Source organism: Equus asinus, chromosome 3, assembly GCF_041296235.1.
Source record: "Equus asinus isolate D_3611 breed Donkey chromosome 3, EquAss-T2T_v2, whole genome shotgun sequence".
Classification (NCBI taxonomy): domain Eukaryota; kingdom Metazoa; phylum Chordata; class Mammalia; order Perissodactyla; family Equidae; genus Equus; species Equus asinus.
In genome coordinates this window covers 100,137,447-100,163,307 of record NC_091792.1, presented here as the reverse complement: position 1 = coordinate 100,163,307, position 25,861 = coordinate 100,137,447, and the positions used below count along the sequence as shown (strand labels likewise).

The window sequence follows — 25,861 nt, the reverse complement described above, 5'->3', positions numbered from 1 at the left end:
TCAGGGACCCTAAGACCCTATTTTTCTTGGAAAATCAAGTAAGGAGTTATATTATTATAATAGAAGCTATGCTGTTGGATAAAGAGACTCCAAGGTACGGTACCTTAAACAAAAATTTATTTTCCCTCACAGAAAAGTCCAGAGGCAGGTGACCCAGATGGCCTGAGGTGACTCAGTGATCCTCACCATGAAGCTCCCACTTCTGGTCCAGCAACTACTGGAGCTGTTGTCAGCCCCTGGCCAGCAGTGGGGGAGACAAAGCCAGGAAAGCCCACATCCATTTCCTTTTTAGGAGTTTTACTAGAAGAACACACATCCCTTTTGATCACATTCTAGTGGCAAGAACATAGTCACACAAAGCTGTGAGGTGGCTGGGACATGCAGACCCTAACTAGGCATCCAATTCCTGAGCTAATAGTCAGGAGTTGTATTTTTTAAGTAGGGGAGGAGTAATATTAGAATATAGCAATCTCCAGCACAGCACTGGTTCTCGCCTTCACCAAACATTTACTGAGTAGCTGTTGCAAGAGAAACCTAAGGTTTTGGAAGTGGGAAACATGTAAACTGTCGACGAAAATAATCCATAGCCAATCTATAAATGAAAATTTGGGTGAGTTTATTCTGAGCTTAAATCTGAGGATTATAACCCGGGGCCTTTCTTCCCGAAGGAAGAAAGGGCACCAAAGAAGTGGGGTGCACAGAGTGGTTATATGCCCCCAAAGAGGATGTTTCACATAGGATTGAAATGTCCCTTTTACAGTAGTCGCGAGACTGCTCTATGGCACAGCAATTGATGGAAGCAGCAGGTAGGTCTTCTGTCTCAGTGAACACAGCAGGGTGGCAGTCTGTTGTCTCCAGCTGAGTGGTCACAGGTGAGCTGGGTGGTCAAAGGTGAGTGCCGCAATCAGTTCCTAGCCTAAGGAAAGATGCTTATCCCTAAGGAAATGCCAGTGTCGGGGGAAGTTGCACCTTTATCTCAAGGGCCTTTGTTCTTGCCATAGGAAATGTCTAAGCAGATATACAACGCATGCTCAATAGCCACAGTCAGGCCCTTTTGGAAAAAACAAAGTCAGGCCAAATTAGGTTTATACCAAATGTCTTCCTCATATACTCCAATATGTCCTATTGCTTGCCATTTTTATTTGTCAAAATACATATGTACAAATGTGTTTCAGTAGCTGTGACAGCAACATGAGAGAAGACAATGGGAGCCTAGGGAGAGTGAGTTCCACCTAAGAGAGGGGTCCGGGTGAGTCAGGAAAGACTCCCCAGAGGTGATGCTTTAGCAAAGGTGTTCTTTGCTTTCCCCTGTATCTCAACCTCTCTCAGCATTGTGACACTAACCAAAATAAGATGCAGCCATTGGCTTAATTTGGGACTGCTGTAACAAAGGACCACAGACTGCACAGCTTAAACCACAAAAATTTATTGTCTCACAGATCTGGGGGCTGGAAGTCCGAGATCATGGTGTCGGTAAAGTTGGTTCCTTCTGAGTGAGGGATTTGTTCTGGGCCTCTCTCCTTGGCTTATAGATGGCCATTGTCATGTTCACACGGCATTCTTCCTGTATGTGTATGTCTGCGTCAAAATAAGGACATTAGTCATATTGGATTAGGGCCAACCATAATGACCTCATCTTAACTAATTGCATCTGTAGTCATCTTATTTCTAAATAAGGTCGCATTGGGAGGTACTGAGGGTTAGGACTTCAACATATGAATTGGAGGGCTGGGGGGAGCAATTCAACCCATAACAGGAGGCTTTCAAGAAAATCGGAAGCAGGAAATCTGAGAGTCTCCCACAGCATGAGCTTGAGGTGGGACACAGGTGGCATAGAACCAGCCACAGCTGTGCTGAAAGCAGGAAGGCTGAGGCCATCGCCTAACCTCCTATATGGAAGGCAGTTTCTTTAAAGATGCTTTATTCCCGCACCACTTCCCTGACCTGGACTGAACTTTCTCTAACATGCTGGCCCTCCAGGGGAATTGGAAAAACTGACAGGGTTACTGTGGGTCTCTGTGATTTAGCCAGCAGATTGGTGACTGAAAACACCTTCAATGGGTTTAAAAGCCTTTAAGACTGTTCAAACAGAAACTACCACTGTGACAGCCAGTAGAGACAATATGTTATTAGGAACATCATCTTGCTGGCAAGTGAGTAGCTGAAATCTTCTAATACCCAATTAGCAAAGGCTAAAATTTAGGAAAAAAAAGTATTATAGAGATAGAAAATCTGTGTTCAGTAGGACCTCTTAGATATTGATTATAGTAGGTGAACTAAATTCATTCACCAAATATGTTTTGAGTACTTACTGAGTGCCAGACACTCCTGAGGGCGCACATTGATGAAGAAACAACAAAAATCTTATCGTCTTGAAGCTTATGTCCTACATGTAGCTTGTTACCCTCTGGCACTTAATTATGGATATCACTTAAATGATAGAATTAAATTCCCCATCAAAATCAATATTTAAGGCAAGAAAAAGGTTGTAGCCAATAAAGTATTCTAGAAGAAACAACTCAATTCAAAAATATTATGATGTGATATTTCAGATCTATGAGTTGTTCTGTGATTCTTTACTACCTTTCTATATTTTTCACATTTTCTTTAATAAGTATGTATTACTTTTATACTGAAAAAAATTAAAGGATAAGGGTGAAATCCAAGAGACTCCTTGTCTAGCCTGACAAGGCTAGATGAATTTTACAAAACACACTCCTAGCAGGCATAAACCCTGGAGTTAAACAGCCTTGAGTTCCAGTCCAGCCCTGCCCTCTTCTTAGCTGTGTGACCTTGGATAGGCCACATTGTGTTTCTAATTTTATTCCCGTGTCATAATCTATAAAAATGGAGATAATAAGCCAACCTGCCAGAGTTGTTAAAAGATAAAACTTGATATATATAGATAAGCAAGTCTGAAATAGTATTCTGCACATGGTAGGTGCTCAACGTTTGCAAGATTGAATTGGGAAAGGCCCACTAAGCACGCCTCGAGCTCTCATGCTCTGGAAATGGAATATGGAAAGTAGTGCTCCACTCTGGAAAATAATTTGGCAGTTTCCTAAAAAGTTAAGCATATACCTAACATGTATTCCAGCCATTCCACTCTTAGAAATTTACCCAAGAAGAGTAAAAACTTATGTCCTTACAAAGACTTGTAATGACCATAGTAGCTTTATTTGCAATAGCCCAAAACTGGAAGTAACCTACGTGTCCATCAACAGGTGAATGGATAAACAAACTAGGATATATCCACACAATGGAATACTACTCACAATAAAAAGGAATGCGCTATTAATACATGTTACAATATGGGTGAATCTCAAAATTATTATACTAAGTGAAAGAAACCATGCATGAAATAGTATATGGTGTATGATTCTACTTATAAAAATTTAGAGAAAATGCCAAGTAATCTATAGTGACAACAAACAAGTCACTTTTACTTTGGGATAGGGTAGGGGGTGGGAAAGGAAAGGACAGAAGGGTTATAGTGTCCGTTGGAAACTTTTGGGATGATGAATATGTTCACTATTTTGATTGAGGTGATGGTTTCATGGATGTGCCAAAGCATATGTGAAATTGTACATTTTAAACGTGCAATTTATTATATGTCATTTCCTCTTGATAAAAAATGTTTCAAAAAAGATCAATCCCAAAGCTGCCTTCCCGAGGAAGGAAAAAATCTATCACCTTTTTTAATAGGTCTGAAACTCACATAGAGGGAACAGTGAATTAGGTGACCAGCTGATTGTGAGATTCCAGACAAGTACTTCCCCACGAGCTGTTAAGATGGATTCACAGCAAGGGAAGAGATTTAAATTTCTCCGTGCAGCCAGTCTGAAGTTATTAAATTTTTAAAGAAATGGTATGGATTTCTGTCCAGAGCCACAAGACAAAGCAATAAGACAGGGGGCTGCATTTCTTGCCTGTCAAGAGCTGATGTAGCAAGCACAGAAATATAAAATGCCTCATCAAAAAATTAATGCCACAATATTCAGGAGGCTATTGTATCTGGGTGACAAATTTCAGATGATAAAGAGAGATGCAAATGTAAACCATGCAGGTTGATTTTTTTTAAAAAAAGATAAAGCAGTTATATTGATGTCACAGTTAAAAAATAAAAGAGTCCAAGTAGAATCTTTTTGTGTTTTTACAGAAAAGCTGAACTGGTTTTGCCAGGATTAACAATGACAAATAGTAAATCCCAGGGAGCAGCAAATGAATTTCAGGACCAAACCAAAGGACTAGATTAAATGGATTAATACCCCAACACTCAGAATCAGAAAGAAGGAATTTGTACTGAGGAACTGAAAGATGTAATTTTGTTTCAGTCTTGGCTGGCACCAGAGGATGAGTCCCAGAGGCCCTGAGAAAGAAACAAGAATTCTGGGCTGTTTTGCTAAATGTTGTTGGACATTTAAAAACATAGAAATGTTATTCATTTGTGGGATCCCTTAGCAGTATTTAAAATCACTTTAGATTTTTTTTTTTTTTACTTTGAGAATGACTGAAAAACATCTGACGTTTTCTCTATATCGTGTTATTAAAAGATACTGGTTTTCTAGGTCATTTGAGAGTTGAAATAGAATGATTGCTCAAACCCCAAAGTCAGGCAGTAAGATTTGTTACTGCCAGCCTGGCTAAAGTGGTATAGGAAAAGCCAGAATCATAGACCTGAGAGTTGAAAGGGACCTTGAAGAGTAACCAATGAAATTAGGGACACCAGGCATGACTCACCAATCACAGAAACAAGACCATGTTTAGCCAAGCCCTGTGACTCCAACGTTTAAAAGCTAAACCATCACACAATATTAAAAATTAGGGCAGGTTTTCAAAAAGGACGATGAGGCTATGGGGGAATATAAAACTTAAGAGAGAGTTCAGAGACTAAAGCAATGGCTCTGCCTTTCACAGATTTGACCTGCATATATAAACCCCAAGAGAAAGGAGAGTAATATTTATTGAGCACCTGCTGTTGGCTTGGCACACAGCAGCCTAAATAATTATGTTAACATGTTCTCCCACAGAGCATATGCTGTTGTAGGAAATAAAAAATACACAACTCTTAACACAAGGTCCTAGAGAAAAGCACATAAATGCTGTAAGAAAAGTACAAAGGATTTTATCTGGTGAGAGTATGACGTTTCCCTAGCCTTAGAATTATGGCTAGCATTTTGATATCCTTTCCCTGTTTCTCTCTATCTCTTTTGCTAGGTATCCAGATTAGTTCCTTTACTCAAGCTGACCTGACTTCACGTAACGTTCAGTATATCCATTCCAGTGAGGCTGAGAAACATTCAGATGCCTTCAGCTTTACGCTGTCTGATGGAGTCAATGAGGTGGGTAAGGAATTCGGCTCCCTCCTTGAGTGGATGTTGATTCGGCCCACTCTTCTTTGAATGGAGTGTGCAGAGTGACTGTGCTATGAGACCTTCATTTTCCTCTGCTCTTGGCCAGGCATAGAGGTGACCTCCGACAGCCCCTGGGGCTCTTGCCAAAGAGAACTCACTTGTGGTCTCCTGGTCAGTCAGTCACAGGAGGAATGGTGTGAAAGGGAAAGTAGAGAGCACCTACCTTTTACTTGGGTGGGTGCTGGGAGCAGGTGTCCCACCTGTGCTTTCTGCCATTCCAGGTGACTCAGACTTTCCATATCACTCTTCGCCCTGTGGATGATTCACTGCCCGTTGTACACAACTTGGGGATGCGGGTACAGGAGGGGGTGAGGAAGACCATCACAGAGTTTGAGCTCAAGGCTGTGGATGCAGACACAGAGGTAAGAACGCTCCCCTGGCTTCTTTGGCTGAATGAGAGTCTGATCTAGTGGCATCTGTTGCTTTGCGATTGTGCATCCTGAGGGTAGAGCAGAGTGGTGAGGTTAGTGCAAGCATCCTTGAGGGAGTAAAAACCAGAAGATACCACAGCCTTCTGGAAAAGAGAAACTAAGACATTTGAGATCAAAGTGTTTTTAAACCCTTTCTGAAACTCCAAATACATTCATCCTCTCCCTTGATTATGTGTAATAATCCTTGGACATGCTGATTTTTGATTCATAGAAAATTAAGTAGATGACATTTTATCCACTGTTTTTATTATTCACTGTAAGAGTGAACAAGGATTTTCTGCACTTATACACATTTCCCTCCATTTTCCCTCCTCCATCTAGACCTCTCTGGATGACAACTGATGATTACAATGTGAGCATCCTTAAAGAACTAGGCTTTACACAGTAAAACAGGGCATGTAGAGACTAAACTCTTATTCTCTTTCATGATGCTTTCAGATTGAAGTAGCTAAGATGTTGGCATGACTTAGCTCCTGTGAAAGAGCACCACAGCACTTATTAATTAGTTCTCTGTATACCCTTCCCCGTGCCAGCACTTATTCATTTATTCCTTCTGTCAGCAAATATTTATTGCTAAGTGCCAGGCTCTGCTCTAGATGCCAAAGACAGAGCTGTGAATGAAATGGATAAAGTTCCAGCCTTTGGTTAAGGCGACAGACAATAAAGAAAGAAAGAACATAGAATATCATGTCAAATATGATAAGTTCCATAAACAAAAATAAAACGAGGTAGAGGAGATAAAGATGGATGGATGTGCTGTTTTAGAAAGAGTGGTCAGGGAAGCTCTCTCTGAGAAGCTGACATTTGGGCAGAGATATCAGGAAGTGGAAGAGCAAGCCATACAGTTATCTGGAAGAATCACTCTCTGAGCAGAAGAATCAGAAGTGTAAAGGCCCTGTGGTCAAGTGTGCTTGGAACCTTTGAGTTGCAATGGTCAAAGGCCAAGGGGCTGGAACTCAGTGAACAAGCAGGAGAGGAGAAGAATGAGGCCAGAGAGGACCCCTGGGGCCGGGTCACAGAGAGCCTTGTTGGCCCAGGTCAGGCCTTTGCATTTTATTCTAAGCTGGTGGGTAATAACTGGAAGGTCTTCAGTGGGTTTTCTACCTCTGTTTTTCCTTCTACATGTCATTTTAGAAACAGCAATTAGAAATGGGAAATTACCTTCTGTTCCGATACATGTGGGATTCTGTACATAAGAGTTTTAGAAAAGTGAAAGGAAGTGGATGGAAAAGAAATGAATGGTTTTAAAAGGTCTAGTTGCTATCATCCTGGTAGAGGTTAAAAATTCAGGTTTTCCCCTATGACGTTTAAAGGACAAATTTAAATGTCTTAGTCTTACAACTGAAGGCAGTAGAATATAAGTTCAGTTGTAGTAACCAATATAATTTCTCTCCTTAGCTCTATTTTTAGTATCTATAAATCCTAGAAAGTGCAATCCTTATTTCATAAATGCCTTTACATTTGGCTGCCCTTGACCACCTATTGGCCATCATTCACACATCTGGTTTCCCTTCTCCTCTCACTTTTTACCTCCCTGACAGGCTGAGTCTGTCACATTCACCATTGTGCAGCCGCCACGCCATGGCACCATCGAGCACACCACCAGTGGGCAGCGTTTCCAGCACACCTCCACCTTCACCATGGAAGACGTCTACCAGAACCGGGTCAGCTACAGCCATGATGGCAGCAACTCCCTCAAAGACTGGTTCACCTTCACCGTCACTGATGGGACAAATTCCTTCTTTATTATTGAGGAAGGAGGAAAAGAGGTGAGGGCAAAGACATTTGAAAAAGAGGGAGGCATAGCAAAGCGTGCCAGAGGTTGTCTGGAGGCAGAACATGGCATTTTCAGGCCAAGGTTAGCATTGTTTGAGTTCTTGTTCTGTCACTTACTAATTGGCCTTGGGCAAGTTACTTAACGTCTCTAAACCTCAGCTTTTCATCTATAAAATGGGTACAATAATCACCACCAGCTTCAATTAGCCTAAGGATCAAAGGAGGTAATCCCCATAAAGTGCTTAACACTGTTGGCTATTAGTGAGCACTCCCAGTAACGGGGGATAGTCACTGTTTTATGACCACTGTTGTTTCTCCTTTCCTCTTCTCCCATTCTTTACTCCTTTAATTTTTCTTTCATCTGGTTTTTCAGTAATATCATATGGTTCTAGATTGTTCTCTTTCATATGTCCCCTCAGCCAGCCAGAGTTTCTCAGTGTCATGAAGAATAACAGTGGTTAAGAGTATGGCTTTTGCATCCAAAAGACATTGATTTAAATTCTAGCTCTGTCACTTACTAGCTGAGTGTCTTTGTAAGTCATTTAACCTTTCTAAGCCTTAACCTTCCTTATCTGTAAATCGGGGATGATATCTACTGTCATAATCTATGTCAAGCACTTAGCCCAGTCCCTTAGCTAGGAAACATCCCATGAACTGTGGCTGTAATCATCATCATGGCTGTCATTTTAGCACCAACTTGTGAAACAGGTAAAGATGCTTTTCTCCTGAGGCTAAGCAGCTGTCAAGCTTTACTTAAGAGAATTGCTCCCTTCTAACATCCAGGTATCCAGAAGAAACTTTAAGATAGCCCCTCCACGACCTGCGCTGCCATTTTTACGCATTCTTTCATTCCTTGGCCAGGTCTCCTGCGGTCCCATAACCCTCCCCTACCTGCTGACAGATAGGCCCATGGACACTCCCATATCTCACGCACCGTGTCTGACTCGGCAGAAGCCGTTTCGGTGAGCGGCGTGGTTGCACCCTACTTTATTTCCAGGATTGCAAAGGGTCAGCTTCTCAGTCCTCCAGATTTCCTTCCCTTCTTTGATGATGAATGAAAGTGATTCCTTTCTTGGAAGAAAGATCCTCCTGCATCCTTTAGAGACAAATAGCCCATGAGAAGGTCATTCTCAGTTGGCCGAAGTGTCGGTGGGATGGCTCTGGGAATTTCCCTGCCATTTCAGTGTCTGCACTGCATCACCCCTGGCAGGTCATCGCTTTTATTTTTCCTCTCCGAGACTGTAGCTGCTCCCCAGTCAGTTTGACTTTCAGAAGAGAAAACAGATTTCAGGATGAATCAGCAAGAGGGCTACCTCTCTGATAGGCACAAAAGGTCACAGCAGATCTCCAAAGGGACTGTGTTATTTTAAAAATGGAAATTATTTAGAAGGAGGTTGTAGAAGATGGAAAAGCCAGCATCTTGCTGCCCTGTGTGCTGGCTTGCTTTAGCCTCTCAGAGACAGTGAGGGGCTGCGTCAGACTCACCGTATATGTGTCGTGTGTATCTGTGTGAGAATGAAATTATAAACCAAAATTTCTTTTCACTATTCCCACAAATGCTTCTATTCTTGATTTTTCTGCCCTTTTCCCCCGTATGGACAGTTCTCTCAAAAAAAAAAAAGGAAAGAAAATCTCTTCACATCTGGAGAATCCCACCTGGAGACTTTGACATTAACATTTTAATGATGATTTTCATCTGCCTCTCATGAAAATTTTAACAAGAATTATTGAAAGGAAACTATTTTGTTTATTGTTCCACCTCAGGGCAATATTGAGCTCAATTAAAGAATGCTTAGGGGTGTGAAAGGCAACATCCACAGCAGGTGAAATCCCAACAAGAGTGTCACTTGTGTCTTGCTTTTCTTCTCATGTTGTTCCCACTTAATCAGTCTGCATTCTCCCTTAAACCTCATGCTCAGTGGTGATAAGCGATGGAAATCGGCTCAGTTGCCCTTTCTGAAGTATCAGCAGATTTCAGGGGTTCCAGCTTTGTAGGTCCTGGCCCTGACATATTTCAGATGTCTGTGAATGATGAGTTCTCTTTTTTGGTTTCCTCACAGTTGATGACAGCAGCACCTCAGCAGTTCCTAGTAGACATCCTCCCAGTAGATGATGGTACTCCTAGAATTGTTACCAACCTGGGGCTCCAATGGCTGGAGTATATGGATGGCAAGGTAAGGCCTTTCTATCTGCTGTAGTCACGCTAGCCAACTTGGGCTGTATCCTCATTCGTGATAATAACTTATGAATAAAACTCCATTCAACTCATGTTTCTCTCTGCCTAAGTAAGCTGATTTTCCTAAGATTGATGAGCTCCATGAGTTTGGTTAGGATTATATATAGTTTAAGATGTTCTTACAAAATGAAATATTGTAAAAATCAAAATATTGTAGCTCAAACAAGGTAGAAAGGTTTTTTTTTCCTCACATGTAGGGTGGAAGTAAGTGGGCAGTCTAGGGCTCTACATGACGATTCAGAGGAGGAGATTCCTTCTTAGTGTTCTGCCATCACTGAATTTTTGCTGTTGAAGGCACAGCCCAACCTCTCCAGTTGTTCATCAATATTCTAGCCCAAAGGAAGAGGAAACAGAGAAGGAGAGGATAAGGAACTTCATTTTAAGCAAGTGGTATAGAAATTAAATGCATCACTTGCACTCATATTCTTTTGGCAAGAAATTGGTCGTATGGCCCCATCTGTTGCATGGGAGGCTGGGAGAGTCTCTAGCTGCACAGCTAGGTACCCAGCTAAAGCTTGTTAACTAGAAGAAGGGAAGGATGGATTTGGGGAAACATCTGGACTATGCCATAGATGGGAAGGAAGTATGTTTGTAGGTGGCATCCTCAGAGGAATTCTACTTTAGAAATTTCTTTCTCCTCCTGAATCCCAATTTGGTCATTTTAAGATATGCCGTAATTCTCACCCGGTAACACGTCAAGCATGAAATCCCCATCTTCACCCAAACACACACAGTTCTTCAGTTCAGTCTGGGAACTGATTTCTTACTTTTGAGTGTGATGTTCCCTCTAGGATGTGGATTTTCTCATCTCCATGGAGCTGATTAGTTGGTTGTATATGTAGCTGTTGTGTATAGCTTTCCACTGAACTAGTTAGGCTTTGTAAAATATATGAAACAAAATTAGTACAAATTCTTCTCATGCTCTATTAAACTTTTTTCTCCATATTCAGAACCATCCCATTCTCTTCTCAACACTCTCCAATTGGTTTTCTACCTCCTGCTCCTACCCTACTGCAGTCACTCTTACCAAAGTCAGCAATGACCTCTACTTTGCCAAGTTCAAATGTTACTTACAAGTCCTTATTTTACTAAATCTGGCAACATTTAATACTGTTGACCACCTCCTTTTTTCTCTAAAAGCTTTGCCCTCACTAAATATTTGTTGAATGAATGAATGAGTGAATTAAAGTTAAGCCATATATTTGAACAATATTGGGGTATGATATATTTATTTTACTCAATTTCAAGCATGGTAATTGACCCCTGTAAGGTACACGGTGGCCATCTTCCCTGTATTGTGTCATTCTTTCGAAGGTCCAACCTTCTTTCCAAAAGCCAAATGCAAATCCCACCACCTCAAATCCCTCCTTCCCCAACCCAGATGGAGTTAATCTCTCCCGCTCCCAAAAAGTATATAGAACTCTTTTTGTATCTACCATTATAGCTCTTGCCACAATTACCTTGCTCATGGGCCTTTCTTTCCCAATAAAGGGTGACGACCTTAAGGGCAGCGGCTGGGATGGTTTCTGTACTCATACCCTCTCCAATCCTGACAGAGTTTTCCGTGCAGCAAATGCACTCAGTAAATCATTGTTGAACTGAATTAAATCTGAGTCAGAGGGTCTTGTTCCTGCTTTATTCCCACCTCAGGAGTTAAATTTAATGGGTTTCTATTCCAGGCAACCAACCTGATCACCAAGAAGGAACTGCTGACCATGGACCCGGACACGGAGGACCCGCAGCTTGTCTACGAGATAACGATGGGCCCCAAGCATGGCTATGTGGAGAACAAGCTGCAGCCTGGCAGAGCTGCTGTGACTTTCACACAGGGTGGGACTTGGGACTGAGAAATGGGAGAAATCTATTCCAATGCTCCTCTCCCTGCCTCCTCCATCTTTCTCACAACCACTTGGTGCTACTTACCCCCAAGTAACCTATTTGCAAATAAATAGATCTTTTGGTGTCTAACCACCAAACTTTGAATTTTACTTCTTCTGATTTTTTTCCCATTACTCTGTATTATGGCAAAGGAAAATTCATCTTTACAGTAGTCCCCCCTTATCTGCGCGGGGAATACATTCCAAGACCCCCAGTGGATGCCTGAAACCACAGATAGTACAGAACCCTATATATATTGTTTTTTCTTGTACACACATACCTATGATAAAGTTTAATTTATAAATTAGGTAGAGTAAAGTTAACAACAATAGTAATAAAATAGAAGAGTTATAACAATACGCTGTGATAAAAGTTACACGAATGTGGTCTCCCTCTCTTTCTCTCTCAAAATATTTTATTGGACTGCACTCACCTTTGTTCTTGTGAAGTGAGATAATAAAGTGCCTATGTGATGAGATGAAGTGAGCTGAGTGATGTAAAGTGAATGATGTGATGTAGCGTCAGGCCACTGCTGACCCTGTGACAGTGTGTCAAAGGGAGGCTCATCTGCTTCCAGACCACGGTTGACCGTGGGTAACTGAAACGGTGGAAAGTGAACCCGCGGATAAGCGGGGACTGCTGTCCCGTGCTTCCTCAGCTCCCAGTTTGCTTTAGGTTTTGGCCAGGTTTTCTGGAAAGGATCACATGATGCTGCTTGGTTTTCTTAAAAAACAAAAACTGAAAACAACTGCCAGACTTTATGAAAGATCTGTGGTCTTGTGTGATTTAGTTTTGCTCTCTAAGAGTTATGGGTGGTTTTTTAAAGCTTCAGCAAAGAAATTAAAATCGACATGGGTAGGTTGCTCAATAGAAATATTTTCCTGTTTTGAAACACATCAAGCAGATCATTTTATGTTTCAGTTTCTTATAGGCTTGTCAGACTCTTCTAGACTTCTTTTGAGGATGGACCTGATTAGGAGCAGTCATTGCAAAACCACATCTTACAATTCATGCACCATGTTTCCTTTTTTCTCCTTGTCCTCGGTCTTGTGTTCCCTCCCAGCCCCGTTTCATCTGCCTTGTGTAGGGGCTGTTTTAATCCAGCCCCTGCTTTTCTTGTTAGTGCATACCTTTCAAAGAACCTTATTTAGAAGGAAACGGAAGTGTGTATGAGCAGATACACACAGAGGATGGGGTCAAAAACTTGTCTCTGTCATCCCTCAGATTTGCCTCTAACATTCCGTAGACATTTATTAGAGTGCTTTTTGGCCAAGACCCTGGGATTCTCATTTTACAACAGTGTAAGGGTACTTCCTATATGTAAGGACAGGTCTTTTGTTACACAAAGCTATGGGATCTTATTTTAAAGTCTGGCAGAAACATTTATTTTTAAAACTATTATTTCTTGGGGCTGGCCCCGTGGCCGAGTGGTTAAGTTCGCGCGCTCCGCTGCAGGCAGCCCAGTGTTTCGTTGGTTCGAATCCTGGGCGCAGACATGGCACTGCTCATCAAACCACGCTGAGGCAGCGTCCCACATACCACAACTAGAAGGACCCACAACGAAGAATATACAACTATGTACCAGAGGGGCTTTGGGGAGAAAAAGGAAAAAAATAAAATCTTTAAAAAAAAAAAAACAAAAAAAACCTATTATTTCTTTTTGTTTGGGGGAAAGTAAGTTCTGTCTGTAACCCATTAGACAAATAACCTGGGTGAGTTGATGTGGGAATCTGTGAGGCTGTCTTTACATCCCTGGGTTAATTCACAGTGTCTTTTTTTTTCTCTCAGAGGATGTGAACTTGGGGTTGATTCGGTATATGTTGCATGAGGAGAAGATCCGTGAGATGATGGATAGTTTTCAGTTTCTGGTGAAAGACAGTAAACCAAATGTGGTCCGTGACAATGTCTTCCATATCCAGTGGTCCCTCATCAGCTTTAAATATACCAGGTATGAGTGTTATTGTGTGTTCCTTCTTGAGAAATGACTCAGTTAAGCAGAGGAAATCAAGATGAAGCACCCTGGGGTTGGGCCCTAGTCATTTGATGATGATGGTGCAGTGATAACAGTGGTGAAAATAATAATCACACCAAATGTTTCTTGAATACTGTATATACCAAGTAATGTCCTGCATACTTGACATACATCACCTTGTTTAGTACTTACAATTGTGAGACAAGTCCTATTCTTGTCCCCACAACAACAAAGCAATAGAGACAGAAAGAGGTTGACTAACTTACCCAAAGTCACACAGCTAATAAGCAGTAAAACCAGGATTTAAGCCCAGTGATCTTAGCCATTGTGTTTTACTACCTGTCCTGCAAGTATTCTTGCTTCTGTCTTCAAGTTTTAGAGGATAGTCTGGTAGAAGTGATAGGAAAAAAAAATATACATTCAAGTTCTGAAAATAATCACTGGCCCACAATAACAATAGTTTCGCCTTCTGTGTACATTGTCTCTTCTCAAGCTTCAATTCTCGCCCAGCTCCTTTGGTGTTCATAGGGTTGTATATCGTTAGGGATAAATTCATAGCTTAATGTAGACAGCTCTTGACAATGCTTTCACAGTCCGTTGGGGAGTTAGAGAGGCACACAGGCACCACTTGGTAAAGGCGGGCAAGCACAGTACTGATTTTATAAATTAAATTGTAACTGGGATTATAATTTTTGCAGGGGAAATAATCTTTAAATCTACGTATCAGAGACTCACTTTTCTAAGAAATCACCCTCATGATAATTCAGATGAAAATTGCAACTTGAGGGGAAAAAAGGAAAATGTGCAAACTTGATTTCATGTGTCTCAGATGTAGGCTAGTCCACCCTTACTCACACACACTTGGAGAATTTGTGGAAAATTAGAATCAGTTTTTATATATGTAATATTTTGTTGTTGTTTACCTCTTGTTTGTATCTCCTTCAAAATTAATTAAATGGAATACAACTGATCACTTTTTCTGGACACTCTCTAACATTTAATGAACGGTACAAGAGGGTTCCACAGCTGGCCATGAGCACTAACCTCTCAGTGACACTTTGCCTGCAACCATGGCAGCAGCCAAGACACAATGCCTTCCAGTGCCTGTCCTCAGTGACAAGAAACAAAGCCCAGCTCAGGCCCCACTCACCGGTGGCTTTTCTAAACCTAGAGACTTAATATGAATTAATAGCATGTGGATAGTTTTCCTCCTACTTTGCAAAAGCGATTCAAATTCCTAGCAGAAAGCTAAGTTAACCCTGTGTCTTTGTTCGTTGGGCTGTTATAACAAAATACCGTAGACTGGTGGCTGACAAACAACAGAAATTTATTTCTCACAGTTCTGGAAGCTGGGAAGTCCTAAATCAAGGTCCTGGCAGATTCGGTGTCTAGTGAGGACCCACTTCCGGGTTCATAGATGATTGTCTTCTTGCTGTGTCTTCACATGGCGGGAAGACAAGGGAGCTCTCGGGGGTCTCTTTTATAAGGACACTAGTCCCATTCATGAGGGCTCCACCCACATGACCTAATCACCTCCCAAAGGCCCCCACCTCTAATATCATCACATTGGGGTTAGGATTTCAACATATGAATTGTAGGGGACACACATTCAGCCTATTGTACCCTGTCACTCCCCCATTGTCATAAAGCTCCATTTGTCTAAACACCTTTGTTACCTAGGCCCGATTCTCGTTTTCTTACCTCTGGCACTGCCCTGGCTCCTTCATACACTTCCTGAGACCTGGTGCAGTCACTTCCCACCTGAGATAAGTCATTAATTGCCTTCCGTGCCCCTTTCTCCCTAAGAATCCACTGGCCTATTCTAATTACTCTGCCACATTAGAGAGAGACTATTTGTCATTTCTCTGTTTGAGTGCATAGCTCGTATGTGCTGTCCATCTTCTGAATGACTTTCAACTCTCTGAAAACAGGGCAGATAGATTCTGCATCCACAGCTTCCTTGGTCACTCAGTGCTGTGACTATCCCAGGTGAGCAGGTTCTGTCAGTTTACAACCTGGCTTCTTAAAGGAACCAAACTTCCTCTTCTCTGAACTGCCTGAAACCAATAACCAAACAGAAGAGACAGGTATTAAACAAGTGGATTCTTCATGGCCCTGGGGCGGAATTTCAGAGACTGCCTTATTGTGTGCTTCTAGCTACAATGTCAGCGAGAAGGCGGGGTCTGTCAGCATCACAGTGCAGAGGACTGGGAACCTGAACCAGTATGCCATCGTCCTTTGTCGCACCAAACAAGGCACCGCCAGCTCCAGCTCCAGGGTCAGCTCCCAACCTGGGCAGCAGGACTACGTGGAGTATGCTGGCCAGGTAGGTGGGTGAGGGGGACTCTGATTCCCAAACTGCCAGCCAGGGTTGGGACGTGGTTGTAGGCTACTGCGGTGCCTTCCCTCTTCTTTTTACCCCACCTCCCTTTCCATTGGCATCCTTCCTCAAATAGTTTTCCTATGTTCTCTTCCCACGGGACTTTGTTTTTCACAGTATAGTCTCCAGTGAAGTTTTAACTGCCAAAGGTCAAGTTGTTGTCCAGCTTCTTGGTCTTTACATTTTGCTTAATGACCAAAAATCAGTCTCCAAAGCCTCTGATATCCTAACCCTTCCTCTCTCCTCACCTTCTGTACCTGAAGAGAGGGAAGCGGGAATATGGGAGACCAGTTGGGAAGCTCGTGGAGTAGGCTGGGTGAGAGGTGATGGGGGCTTGGGCTTCAATTATAAAGTGAATGTGGAGAAAAGTGGATGGATTCAACAGATGAGTAAGAATTGATAGGATTTCACAGTGGATTAGACAGTGGGGTAGAAGGGTGAGATGGATGGTGAGGCCTCTTGCTAAGAAGGGACACCATAGGAGGAGCAGGTTTGACAAGGCGGTCATCTTGACTCTGCTTTGGACAGGTTGAGTGTGAGTTGCCTTAGAGACAATAAGATGACAGGTATATACGGTGGCAGGAAGTGCCAGAGACTCCAGAGAGGAGTTCTGGAGCAGAGAAATAAATCTGCACGTCTCCATGTTACGGTGGTGGTAATTATGCCAGGGTGTGAGAGAGGAAAAAGAGAGAGTGAAAGCAAGAGAGAAAGGAGGGGGACTTAGAGAAAACTCCTTTATGGCAGGGTGCCCAGTATTTGTCGTCTTTTGTGTATGGCACAATGCCTTGCACTTATTAGGTATTTATTAAGTGTTTTTTCAAAGCAATTTCATTATTCTTATAGCAACGTAAATCTCTGTAAAGAAGAATGGGCTCTCTCTTTGAGGCATTTCAGCTAGACTAAGCTAAGGCCTCTTATGTCAACTTTCAAGGAGGAATTAGGAAAGATAAGCTGAGAAGTCTTTTAGCAAAGATAAGAAAGAGCATGTACTTGTGTTTTTCAAGGAGAGACAAAAGGCAGTGTGTTCTAGATCATAAGTAGAGATCTATCCAGTGTTTCATTTAGTTGGGGCTGTTTTGAAATGTGGAGCTTAGTGAAACTTAATTTGATTCGTTGATTAGATATGGAATAATAATTTTCTATTGAAGAAAATTATATGTTTTTCAGATTTGTGTGTCCCTAGAGGTTTATGACTATTTTTGCACGTTTTAGCTGTCTCCATTTACACAAAGTGCAATCCAGGCTCATTTCCTGCCCTTTCAGTTTTGGACAAGTCCATAGCTCTGGGTCCATTTGAAAGTTTTATCTTTATCTTCTTTTTTAGACAAAGTAAAACCAGAATAAATCCCTGTAAGTTCACAATTGTATGCGCATAAAATAATTCTTCTCTTTCGTACCAGGCTAAATTCATTCACATTAGAGATCTAGCCCATCTTACTGGCAAAGGGTTTAGTCATATATAAAGTTAAATTCAGTCTGGCTTGTTCATAATGTAACTTTCTCTGAATTCAAACTGCACTATTTAGTACACTGAGATTCTATGACAGTTTTGATAGTACAAGTAATATGGTGATGGTAATAAGGATAATATCTTGGATTTGTTCAGTTCTTTAAAATATATTTAGCACTTTCATTTTACGTTGTCTCCTTAAGTCCTCCCAATAAGTATGTGAACTGGGGGAATTCTTATTGTTCTTTAGCTGATGAGAAATCTGATGTTTGTAAAGTTTCATAGCCTAACCCAGCTTGGAAGTAATAGAACCAGGACTTAAAGTCAGAACTTCACACTCTAAGTTCAAAGATCTTTCGAGGCAAACTTGCCACAAATAGAAAGGGACCTGAGTAATCAAATGCCTCTTGCTATCCCAAGTGAGTTAACAAAACAGGCTATGAATAGTTACCTACATGTTTTTCTGTGCCTACCAAACGGTAGGATATGTCTTTGCCCTCCGTGTCCCTATACAGTAAATCAGCCACAATGTACAGGTGAAAAATGGGAAGAGGTAGCCAAGTCCTCCAGGTAATACAGCAGGAAGTTGAGGATGAAGGACCAGCTACCTCATTCAGTGCTCTGCCCACTGGACTTGGGTCCTCTTTTCCCGTGATGCTCTGGGGGAGCAGAACAGGAGAAGCTGAAGCACAGCTTAACTCTTTGTTGTCTCCTTTGACAGGTGCAGTTTGATGAGCGAGAGGATACCAAATCCTGCACCATCGTCATCAATGATGATGACATATTTGAGAACATCGAGAGTTTCACCGTAGAGCTCAGCATGCCAGCATATGCCCTATTAGGAGAGTTCACCCAGGCGAAGGTCATTATCAATGACACTGAGGACGAACCCACATTAGAATTTGATAAGAAGACCTACCGGGTCAACGAGAGTGCTGGTTTTCTGTTTGCACCTATTGAAAGAAAAGGTCTGTTGGCGCTAAAGGTGACAAGGAGCTGTAATAATAGCTAACATTTACTGAGTCCTTTTTATGTACCAAGTGCTCATATACCATGTTAACTCATGTGTGTAAGTACTTCACCTGTATTAACTCACCTAAATCCCCCGCACAACCCCAACGATGATCCCACCTCTAGTGAGTACTATCAGAAGGCTTCTCTTCCTAGTTCAAGTTGTTAGCACTCCCATTTCTTCTTTAATGGCACTAGAAGACTAGTTATATTTGGCCTTGCAAATTATTCATGAACAACTCAGGATTCTTAATCAATCACCCAATCCATAAAATATTTATTAGCCTTGGTCAAGGAGGGAAGTTACAGTTTGTCAGAACTGGCTGTCCATCTTAGTTCTTGGAGGCCGAAAATGTGTTTAAAGATTTCCCTATGTGAGTGTCACATCTAGAGCTCAGATGAGAAATAAACTGTGTGCAAGAAATAAAGGGCAACTCTTGAGGAGATGAAAATCGAAACAAAGATCATGTGGGTTTATGATTGCGCAATATTGAGACTTTCAAACACATGGACATTAAATCCCCATTCAAAGACGCAACATGACTGTAAGTGATGATGTCAGGTTTTTTATTGAATCTACTGACTGGGTATGAGTGTAACAAACACCATAGACAGCGCAAACCCTTGGTGATGCCACTTGGAAAACAAGTAAGCCCCATTGATTGCTCTGGGCCAGCAAGCCAGGCCCAGAACAAGCTGTCACCCAGACAAGTGGCAGCACTAAGTAAAGTCATGTGTACAGAGGGGCAGGTTTTATTTTGTTTTGTCTTTTTTTAAGCAAGATTGTTTCTCCCTGGGAATTAAAGTGCAGAAGTTTATTCAGAAAGGCAGCGAACTGTGCTCTTCGAACTACCTTCAGGACACAATTACTTTGCTACTTAAAGTACCAAATATGTCTCTTATCTTCCCACCCACTGTGGTCTTAGGTGGTGGGCAATGAGTCTCATGAATTAACTGAGCACAAAATTCACAGAAGAGGAAATCCATTTTCAGTCGTTTGGTGAAGTATCTGGGGTATATTACATCCTCAAGTGGTTTATGCCACAGGCTTAAGAAACTGCAATGCAGGAAGGTTTCATGTCAGAGTTTGAACAGAAATAGTAATGGAATGTGTCAGAGGGAGCCAAACTAATTAAATTACCAGAGATTTTAAAATTTGAGAAGCACTCACTCAAATGCTGTGGTTTTCTTGCCATTTGTATTTCAGGGGATTCAAGCAGCATTGTATCTGCAATTTGTTACACAATTCCTAAGTCAGCTATGGGCAGTAGCCTCTATGCTCTAGAATCAGGATCTGATTTTAAATCTAGAGGGATGTCTGCTGAAAGTCGTGTGATATTCGGGCCTGGTGTCATCATGTCCACCTGTGATGTCATGCTTATTGATGATAGTGAATATGAAGAGGAAGAAGAGTTTGAGATTGCCCTGGCAGATGCTTCTGATAATGCCCGCATCGGAAGGGTGGCGTCAGCCAAGGTGCTCATTAGTGGTCCCAATGATGCCTCCACTGTGTCCCTGGGCAACACAGCTTTCACTGTCAGCGAGGATGCAGGTAATGGGGAGCATCTCTGGGGTTCCATCACCAATCTCCTGATCCCTTTCTTGAACAATTTCCTCTTAGGTTTGAGAATATCCTTAAGATATTAAGAATGCCATTCCTCAGTGACATCATTGTCGGTCTGAGGCACTATGTAATACTAGGCAGCAAGACCAATAATGGAAGGTCATGAAGAATAGGAAGTTCCATCCACTTTTCTTGCTCCAGTTACTGATGGCAGGGAGGGATCTGGCTTAGAGCTTCATTGGCTGACCTCTGTAGTCCAGAGGGAGGGCGTGGTGCAGAGCATTTTGGCTTGTAAAGGAGGGAAATGTGATCTGTCGAGGATGGTGGAAAGTTACTTTGTGTACTGCTAGCTGCTAAAACAAATTCCTAAGTTTCAGTGTCTTAACAAATGGAACTTTCTCATTCATATAATAGCCCAAAGCAATCAGTAGGCAGATTTCTTCCACATGGTGTTCAGAGACCTAGGGTACTTCCCTCTTTTGGCCCCACAAGGGTCTCAAAGTCTTCTTCATGCTGCTGGCAGACATACTGCCAGAAGGGTCCTCAGCTATGCTGAGTATCTACTGATCTGAGCCACCTGATCAAGGCCTTCCACCTCTTTGAAGGAGATATTCTCAGATGTAGTGGGAACTAGTATTTTTGAGCCCTTGCTGAATGCCAAGTACCATGCCCTGGACATTCATGTATTCTCATTTACTCTTCTCTGGAAGAGATAACATTATATAGAAGAGCAAAAGGAGGCCCAGAGAGGTTAAAGAAATCATCAAGATCAGCAGCTAATATGGCAGAGCTGGGATTAGAACCCGGACCTTTCTACTATACCACGTTTCCTTCCCCCTACACCCAATGCCTAGCTGTGAAGACTTGTCAGCTTATTGGCTAGAAAAATATGATTGATGGTGTAGCTTTTCTCTGACCTTGATTGTGAAAATAGCCAAAAATCTACATGTATATCATTAAGACGCTACAAAGTATGATGTCACAGTGGACCAGAAGATGAGCTTCATTCCTAAGATAAGCAGTAAGGACATATGGCTTAAGTAATGATGTGTGCACCACTTGGATAAAATAAGGAAATCAACTTAGTTAGGAACATTTAATTAGGAACATTCAGCTTCAGGCCCCACAGAGTCCCCCAGCTGGTTCTTCCTTAATTGACTATTTTCCAGCTCATCCCTGAGGCCCTAGTCTCTGAGTGTCTTCTCTCTAAATAGACTTGGGTGGTTTATCAATGGACCCTCACCCCTGAAGTTCATTGTTCTCCTGTGAACAGTCTCCTTCTGAAGTCACGAAAACACTTTCTCCAAAGAGCTGGCTCTCCGGCATCACCTCCGTGAGGCCTTCCTCCAGGTCTGCTGTTGATCTTAGCGACAGTAAAAAGAAAGATGGTGATACCTGTCAGCCTCCCTCAGAGGGAGCACAGGCACATCACTGAAGCTGGATTAGACAAGCTGGCGGATTGAAGCTGCTGCTGTCAGGGAGAATGTTGCTGTGAAAACCCCACTGATTTTCTGGCTCAATCTCTCTGAATCTCACTTCAGGCACAGTGAAGATTCCAGTTATCCGCCATGGAACTGACCTTTCTACCTTCACGTCTGTCTGGTGTGCCACGCGGCCCTCGGACCCCGCTTCTGCCACTCCAGGAGTTGACTACGTTCCCAGCTCTAGGAAGGTGGAGTTCGGGCCAGGTGTCACTGAGCAGGTGAGCATACAGGGGTCAAAGGCTGATGGATCTGTGTTGTTTCTGGTCTGCTTTCCAGACTCTCTGGAGGACTCTAAACTCCTCTTGCAATATTAGGATCTGCCCTTTCTTCAAAAACACAAACATACAGACAAGAGGACACACTTAGAAGGATCTTCTACAGACTCTCCAAGTGACATTTCAGCATCTAATATCCAGCACCACAGATTTAGGATAGAAACTGCACTTATTTGATGTAAATATCTAGAAACAAAACATCTAAGGTGTGTGATAAAGAGATTATCATTTTATAAATTAAAACAGTTTACTTTAAGACCACCAAAGAAAGGCATTGTCACCTTTGTCCTATCTCCCAAAGGCAAATGAGTGTTGAGTATTGGGTGTTCTCTAAGGTTTGTTTTGATTTTCTTCTTTTCTTAAATTTCTTTAAATTTTTTTTATTGAGATATAATTGACATACATTAGTTTCAGGTGTCCAACATAATGATTCAATTTTTGTGTGTATTGTGAAATGATCGCACATTAAGTCTGGTTACCCTGATTTTTCTTCTAGTATTGCACCTTGACTATCTTGGATGACACTCAGTATCCAGTAATTGAAGGGCTGGAGACATTTGTGGTTTTCCTCAGCTCAGCACAAGGGGCCGAACTGACCAAACCCTTCCAGGCTGTCATTGCAATTAATGACACATACCAGGATGGTAAGAGATTGGGGATGCCAGCTTGTGGCTCAGACTATATTTCTGTTTTTTCCTTAACTTCTGTGTGTATGACATTAGAACTCATTCACTTTCTCACTCAAGAAGTGTGTGTGTGTGTGTGTGTGTGTATACAGGTGCATGCACACAGTTTTACACAGAAATATGTGAGACATAATCATTCATGTTTCTGGACTCTGCTAGGCACAAAAATATGTATAAGCCTTAGTTTGGCTGTGTCCTCAAGAAGTTCAACATTCAGTGGAGGGAGCAGACTCAAACAGAAAAATTAGACTGTATTATGATAAATGACCCAGTAGTGCTATAAATCCAGTACTATGGGAGCAGAGGAGACTGAGTAGATAGTGAGCAGTCGAGGAGAGAGAGTAACTGTGTGGAAGAATCAGATTTCACACAGGAGATGATATTTAAGCAGAGTCTTCAGGTGTGATAGGAGTTTATCTAATGGATAGAATGAAGCTTTGTCAAATGGAGAGGTACAGTATACATGAGATATAAAATTTTGGAAGATGCGTATTTGGAAAACAGTGAGATGCTTACTTTTGCTTTGAGCCCGGCATGAGGCGAACAGAAGGAAATGAAGCGGAAGGACAGGTTGAAGTCAAGGTCAAAGAGGTCTTATGTTCCAGCCTAAGGAATTTGTAAGCAGAGGGGAGCAACAGATGCTTTAAGCAGAGGAGTGGTGTGACTTCTGTTTTAGGAAGCTAGTACTGGCAGTCCTGTAGATGATGTGCAGGAATGAATAGACACAGGTATGTGACCAAAACATCAGTCACCCCTGAAGATCTAACCTAAGCAACATGAGGATGAACAGAAAAGGACAGTTGCTTCTCGAGAAGAATTGATGAAATTTAGAATTGTCAGATTCTGGAGTTGGGTGAAGATCAAATCAAACCTTCCACCTCATCAGTGTCCCCAGTAGTTGGCCATAGAGCCCATGATTAAACTCTTCCAATGATAGAAAAGTCGCCAGCAAAGGAAAAGGCAGCCCAGCAGGACAATCTTTAATGTTTTTGTTTATTTAAAAATAATTTATTTATATGGTAAAAAAATCAAGTGGCAAAAAAGGTTACTATGAAAATTAAGATTTCCTTCTACCCCTCTCTCCCAATCCTCCAGTTCCTCTCCATAGAGACAACCATTTTAACCAGGTTTTATGTTGTGTGTATCCTTCAAGAGAAAAAAATACATGTGTATATATATAATGCATGTATTTTTATGTATCTATATCCGTATGCATATGTCCAAAATGGTATCTTATTTTAGAGCTAGGTTTATTAAGGTCTAACTTACATAAATTAAAATTCACCCTTTTTAGTGTACAGTTCGATGAGTTTTGACAAATGCATACAGAGGTGTGCCTACCTCCACAGTCAAGATGTTGATCAGTTCCAGCACCCTACAAAATTCTATGGTGCCCTGTTATACTCAACCTGTCTCCCATCCTGAGCCCTGACAACCACTGATCTGTTTTCTGTCCCTAAAGTTTTGCCATTTTCAGAATGTCATGGAATCATGTAGTACGTAGCATCTTGAGTCTGGCTTCGTTCACTTAGAATACTACACTTGAGAGTCATCCGAGTTGTTGCGTGTATGAGAACTTAGTTCCTTTCATTGCTGAGTAGTTTCCTGTTGTATGGATGTACCACCATTTGCTTATCCATTCACCTGTTGAATGACATTTGACTTGTTTACAGGTTTTGGCAATTATCAATGGAGTAGCTATAAACATTTTCATATAGGTTTTTGTGTGAATCTAGGTTTTCGTTTCTCTGGGTTAAATACTTAGGAGTGGGGTTGCTGGATCATATGGTGCTTGTTTAACCTTATAAGAAACTGCCAGCCTGGTTTCTAAAATGGCTGTACCTATTTTGCCTTACACCCAGCAGTGTATGAGAATTTCTCTTGCTCTATGTTCCTACCAACATTTGGTATTGTCAGGTTTTTGTGAGGTTTTTTAGCTATTCCAGTAGGTATGTAGTGAATGACTAATAACACTGAGATCTTTTCAAGTGCTTACTTGCCATCCATATATCTTCTCTGGCCAAATATTGTTCAAATATTTTCCCCATTTTTTTCCCTTCTTCTCCCCAAAGCCCTCCAGTACACAGTTGTATATTTTAGTCGTGCATCCTTCTAGTTGTGGCATGTGGGACACCGCCTCAGCATGGCTTGACGAGCAGTGCCATGTCCGCGCCCAGAGTCCGAAGTGGCAAAACCCTGGGCCACCGGAGCAGAGCGTGCAAACTTAACCACTGGGCCACAGGGCCTGCCCCTCCCCGTTTTTTAGTTCGGTTGTTTTTCTCCCTCTATCATTGCATTATTATAGATTCTGGACAAAGATTTGTGTTTTGCAAATGTTTTGTCCCAATCTGGTGCTTGTTTTTGTTCCCTTAACAATGTCTTTCAAAGAAAAATAGTTTGTCATTTTGCAGTAGTCCTATTTATTGATATTTCTATTGTAAATCATGCCTTTAGTGTTGTATCTAAGAAATCTTTGCCTAACCCAAAGTTACAAAGATTTTCTCCTCTGTTTTCCTCTGGAAGTTTTATAGTTTTATGTTTTACATTTAGGTTTGTGATTCATAAAATGGTAACTTTTTAACTATGAACAAGATTATAACAATTGTACTATTTGATATTGTAGATTACGTCAGAGTTTAGAGTGATCTATTAAACGTTATCTCATTTGCTCATAATCCCATGGTTTTATTTGGTATCTGTTTTGTAGATAAGGAGACTGAGACTGAGGGGAGTAAACATGTCCCTGAAAGTCTAGTATATGGAGGAACCAACATGCATTCTCAAGTCCACACTCTTTGCACTGCACTAAACGGTTCTATTTGGTGCAGCAGTAGTCTCTGTGGGATATTTTTTTCCTTAATGAAGCTAAACAAGAAGAAGAAAATTCAGATATTCTTTTTATTCTCAAGAAGACTTCTTATTCTTCTGCATAAAAGAATAGTTAATTTCCCTCTGATGCCGTGAAAAGTGAATGCAAAATCAGAAGTCCTAAAATGTGATCTCAGCCCCAGCACTTCCTTGCACTTTGGCCTTAGGCCTTGCCTTAGGGTTACTGAGCCTCATTTTGTTCATCCTTAAATAGTGAAAATCCTACCTTACAAGACTATTATAAGATTAAATTAGATAAAATATGGGAAAATACCTACCTTAGTACTGGCACATAGTAGATTTTATTACATGTTAATTTCGTTTCCTCCTGACACAACTGTAATTTATCACATTTCCAGTGGGACTCCAGTAACACCACAGACTTCGTTGCACTATGATCAACAGAGAGGATTCCGTTTAGACTGTTCTCCATATT

At 41.6% G+C, this 25,861-nt stretch overlaps 1 protein-coding gene across 3 annotated transcripts in view; it reads left to right on the top strand.

Annotated features, from left to right (window-relative positions):
• Window positions 1-25,861, top strand: part of FRAS1 (Fraser extracellular matrix complex subunit 1) — a 419,525-nt gene that overhangs the window by 344,776 nt on the left and 48,888 nt on the right. For all 3 annotated transcript variants that reach the window (XM_044766202.2, XM_044766201.2, XM_014865057.3), the window contains 11 exons: window positions 5,218-5,342; window positions 5,636-5,776; window positions 7,387-7,614; window positions 9,682-9,795; window positions 11,537-11,687; window positions 13,524-13,683; window positions 15,865-16,033; window positions 18,259-18,505; window positions 19,756-20,100; window positions 21,654-21,814; window positions 22,368-22,515. In XM_044766202.2, the coding sequence (XP_044622137.2) occupies window positions 5,218-5,342; window positions 5,636-5,776; window positions 7,387-7,614; window positions 9,682-9,795; window positions 11,537-11,687; window positions 13,524-13,683; window positions 15,865-16,033; window positions 18,259-18,505; window positions 19,756-20,100; window positions 21,654-21,814; window positions 22,368-22,515 (1,989 nt within the window). The remainder of the gene's footprint in view (window positions 1-5,217; window positions 5,343-5,635; window positions 5,777-7,386; window positions 7,615-9,681; window positions 9,796-11,536; window positions 11,688-13,523; window positions 13,684-15,864; window positions 16,034-18,258; window positions 18,506-19,755; window positions 20,101-21,653; window positions 21,815-22,367; window positions 22,516-25,861) is intronic.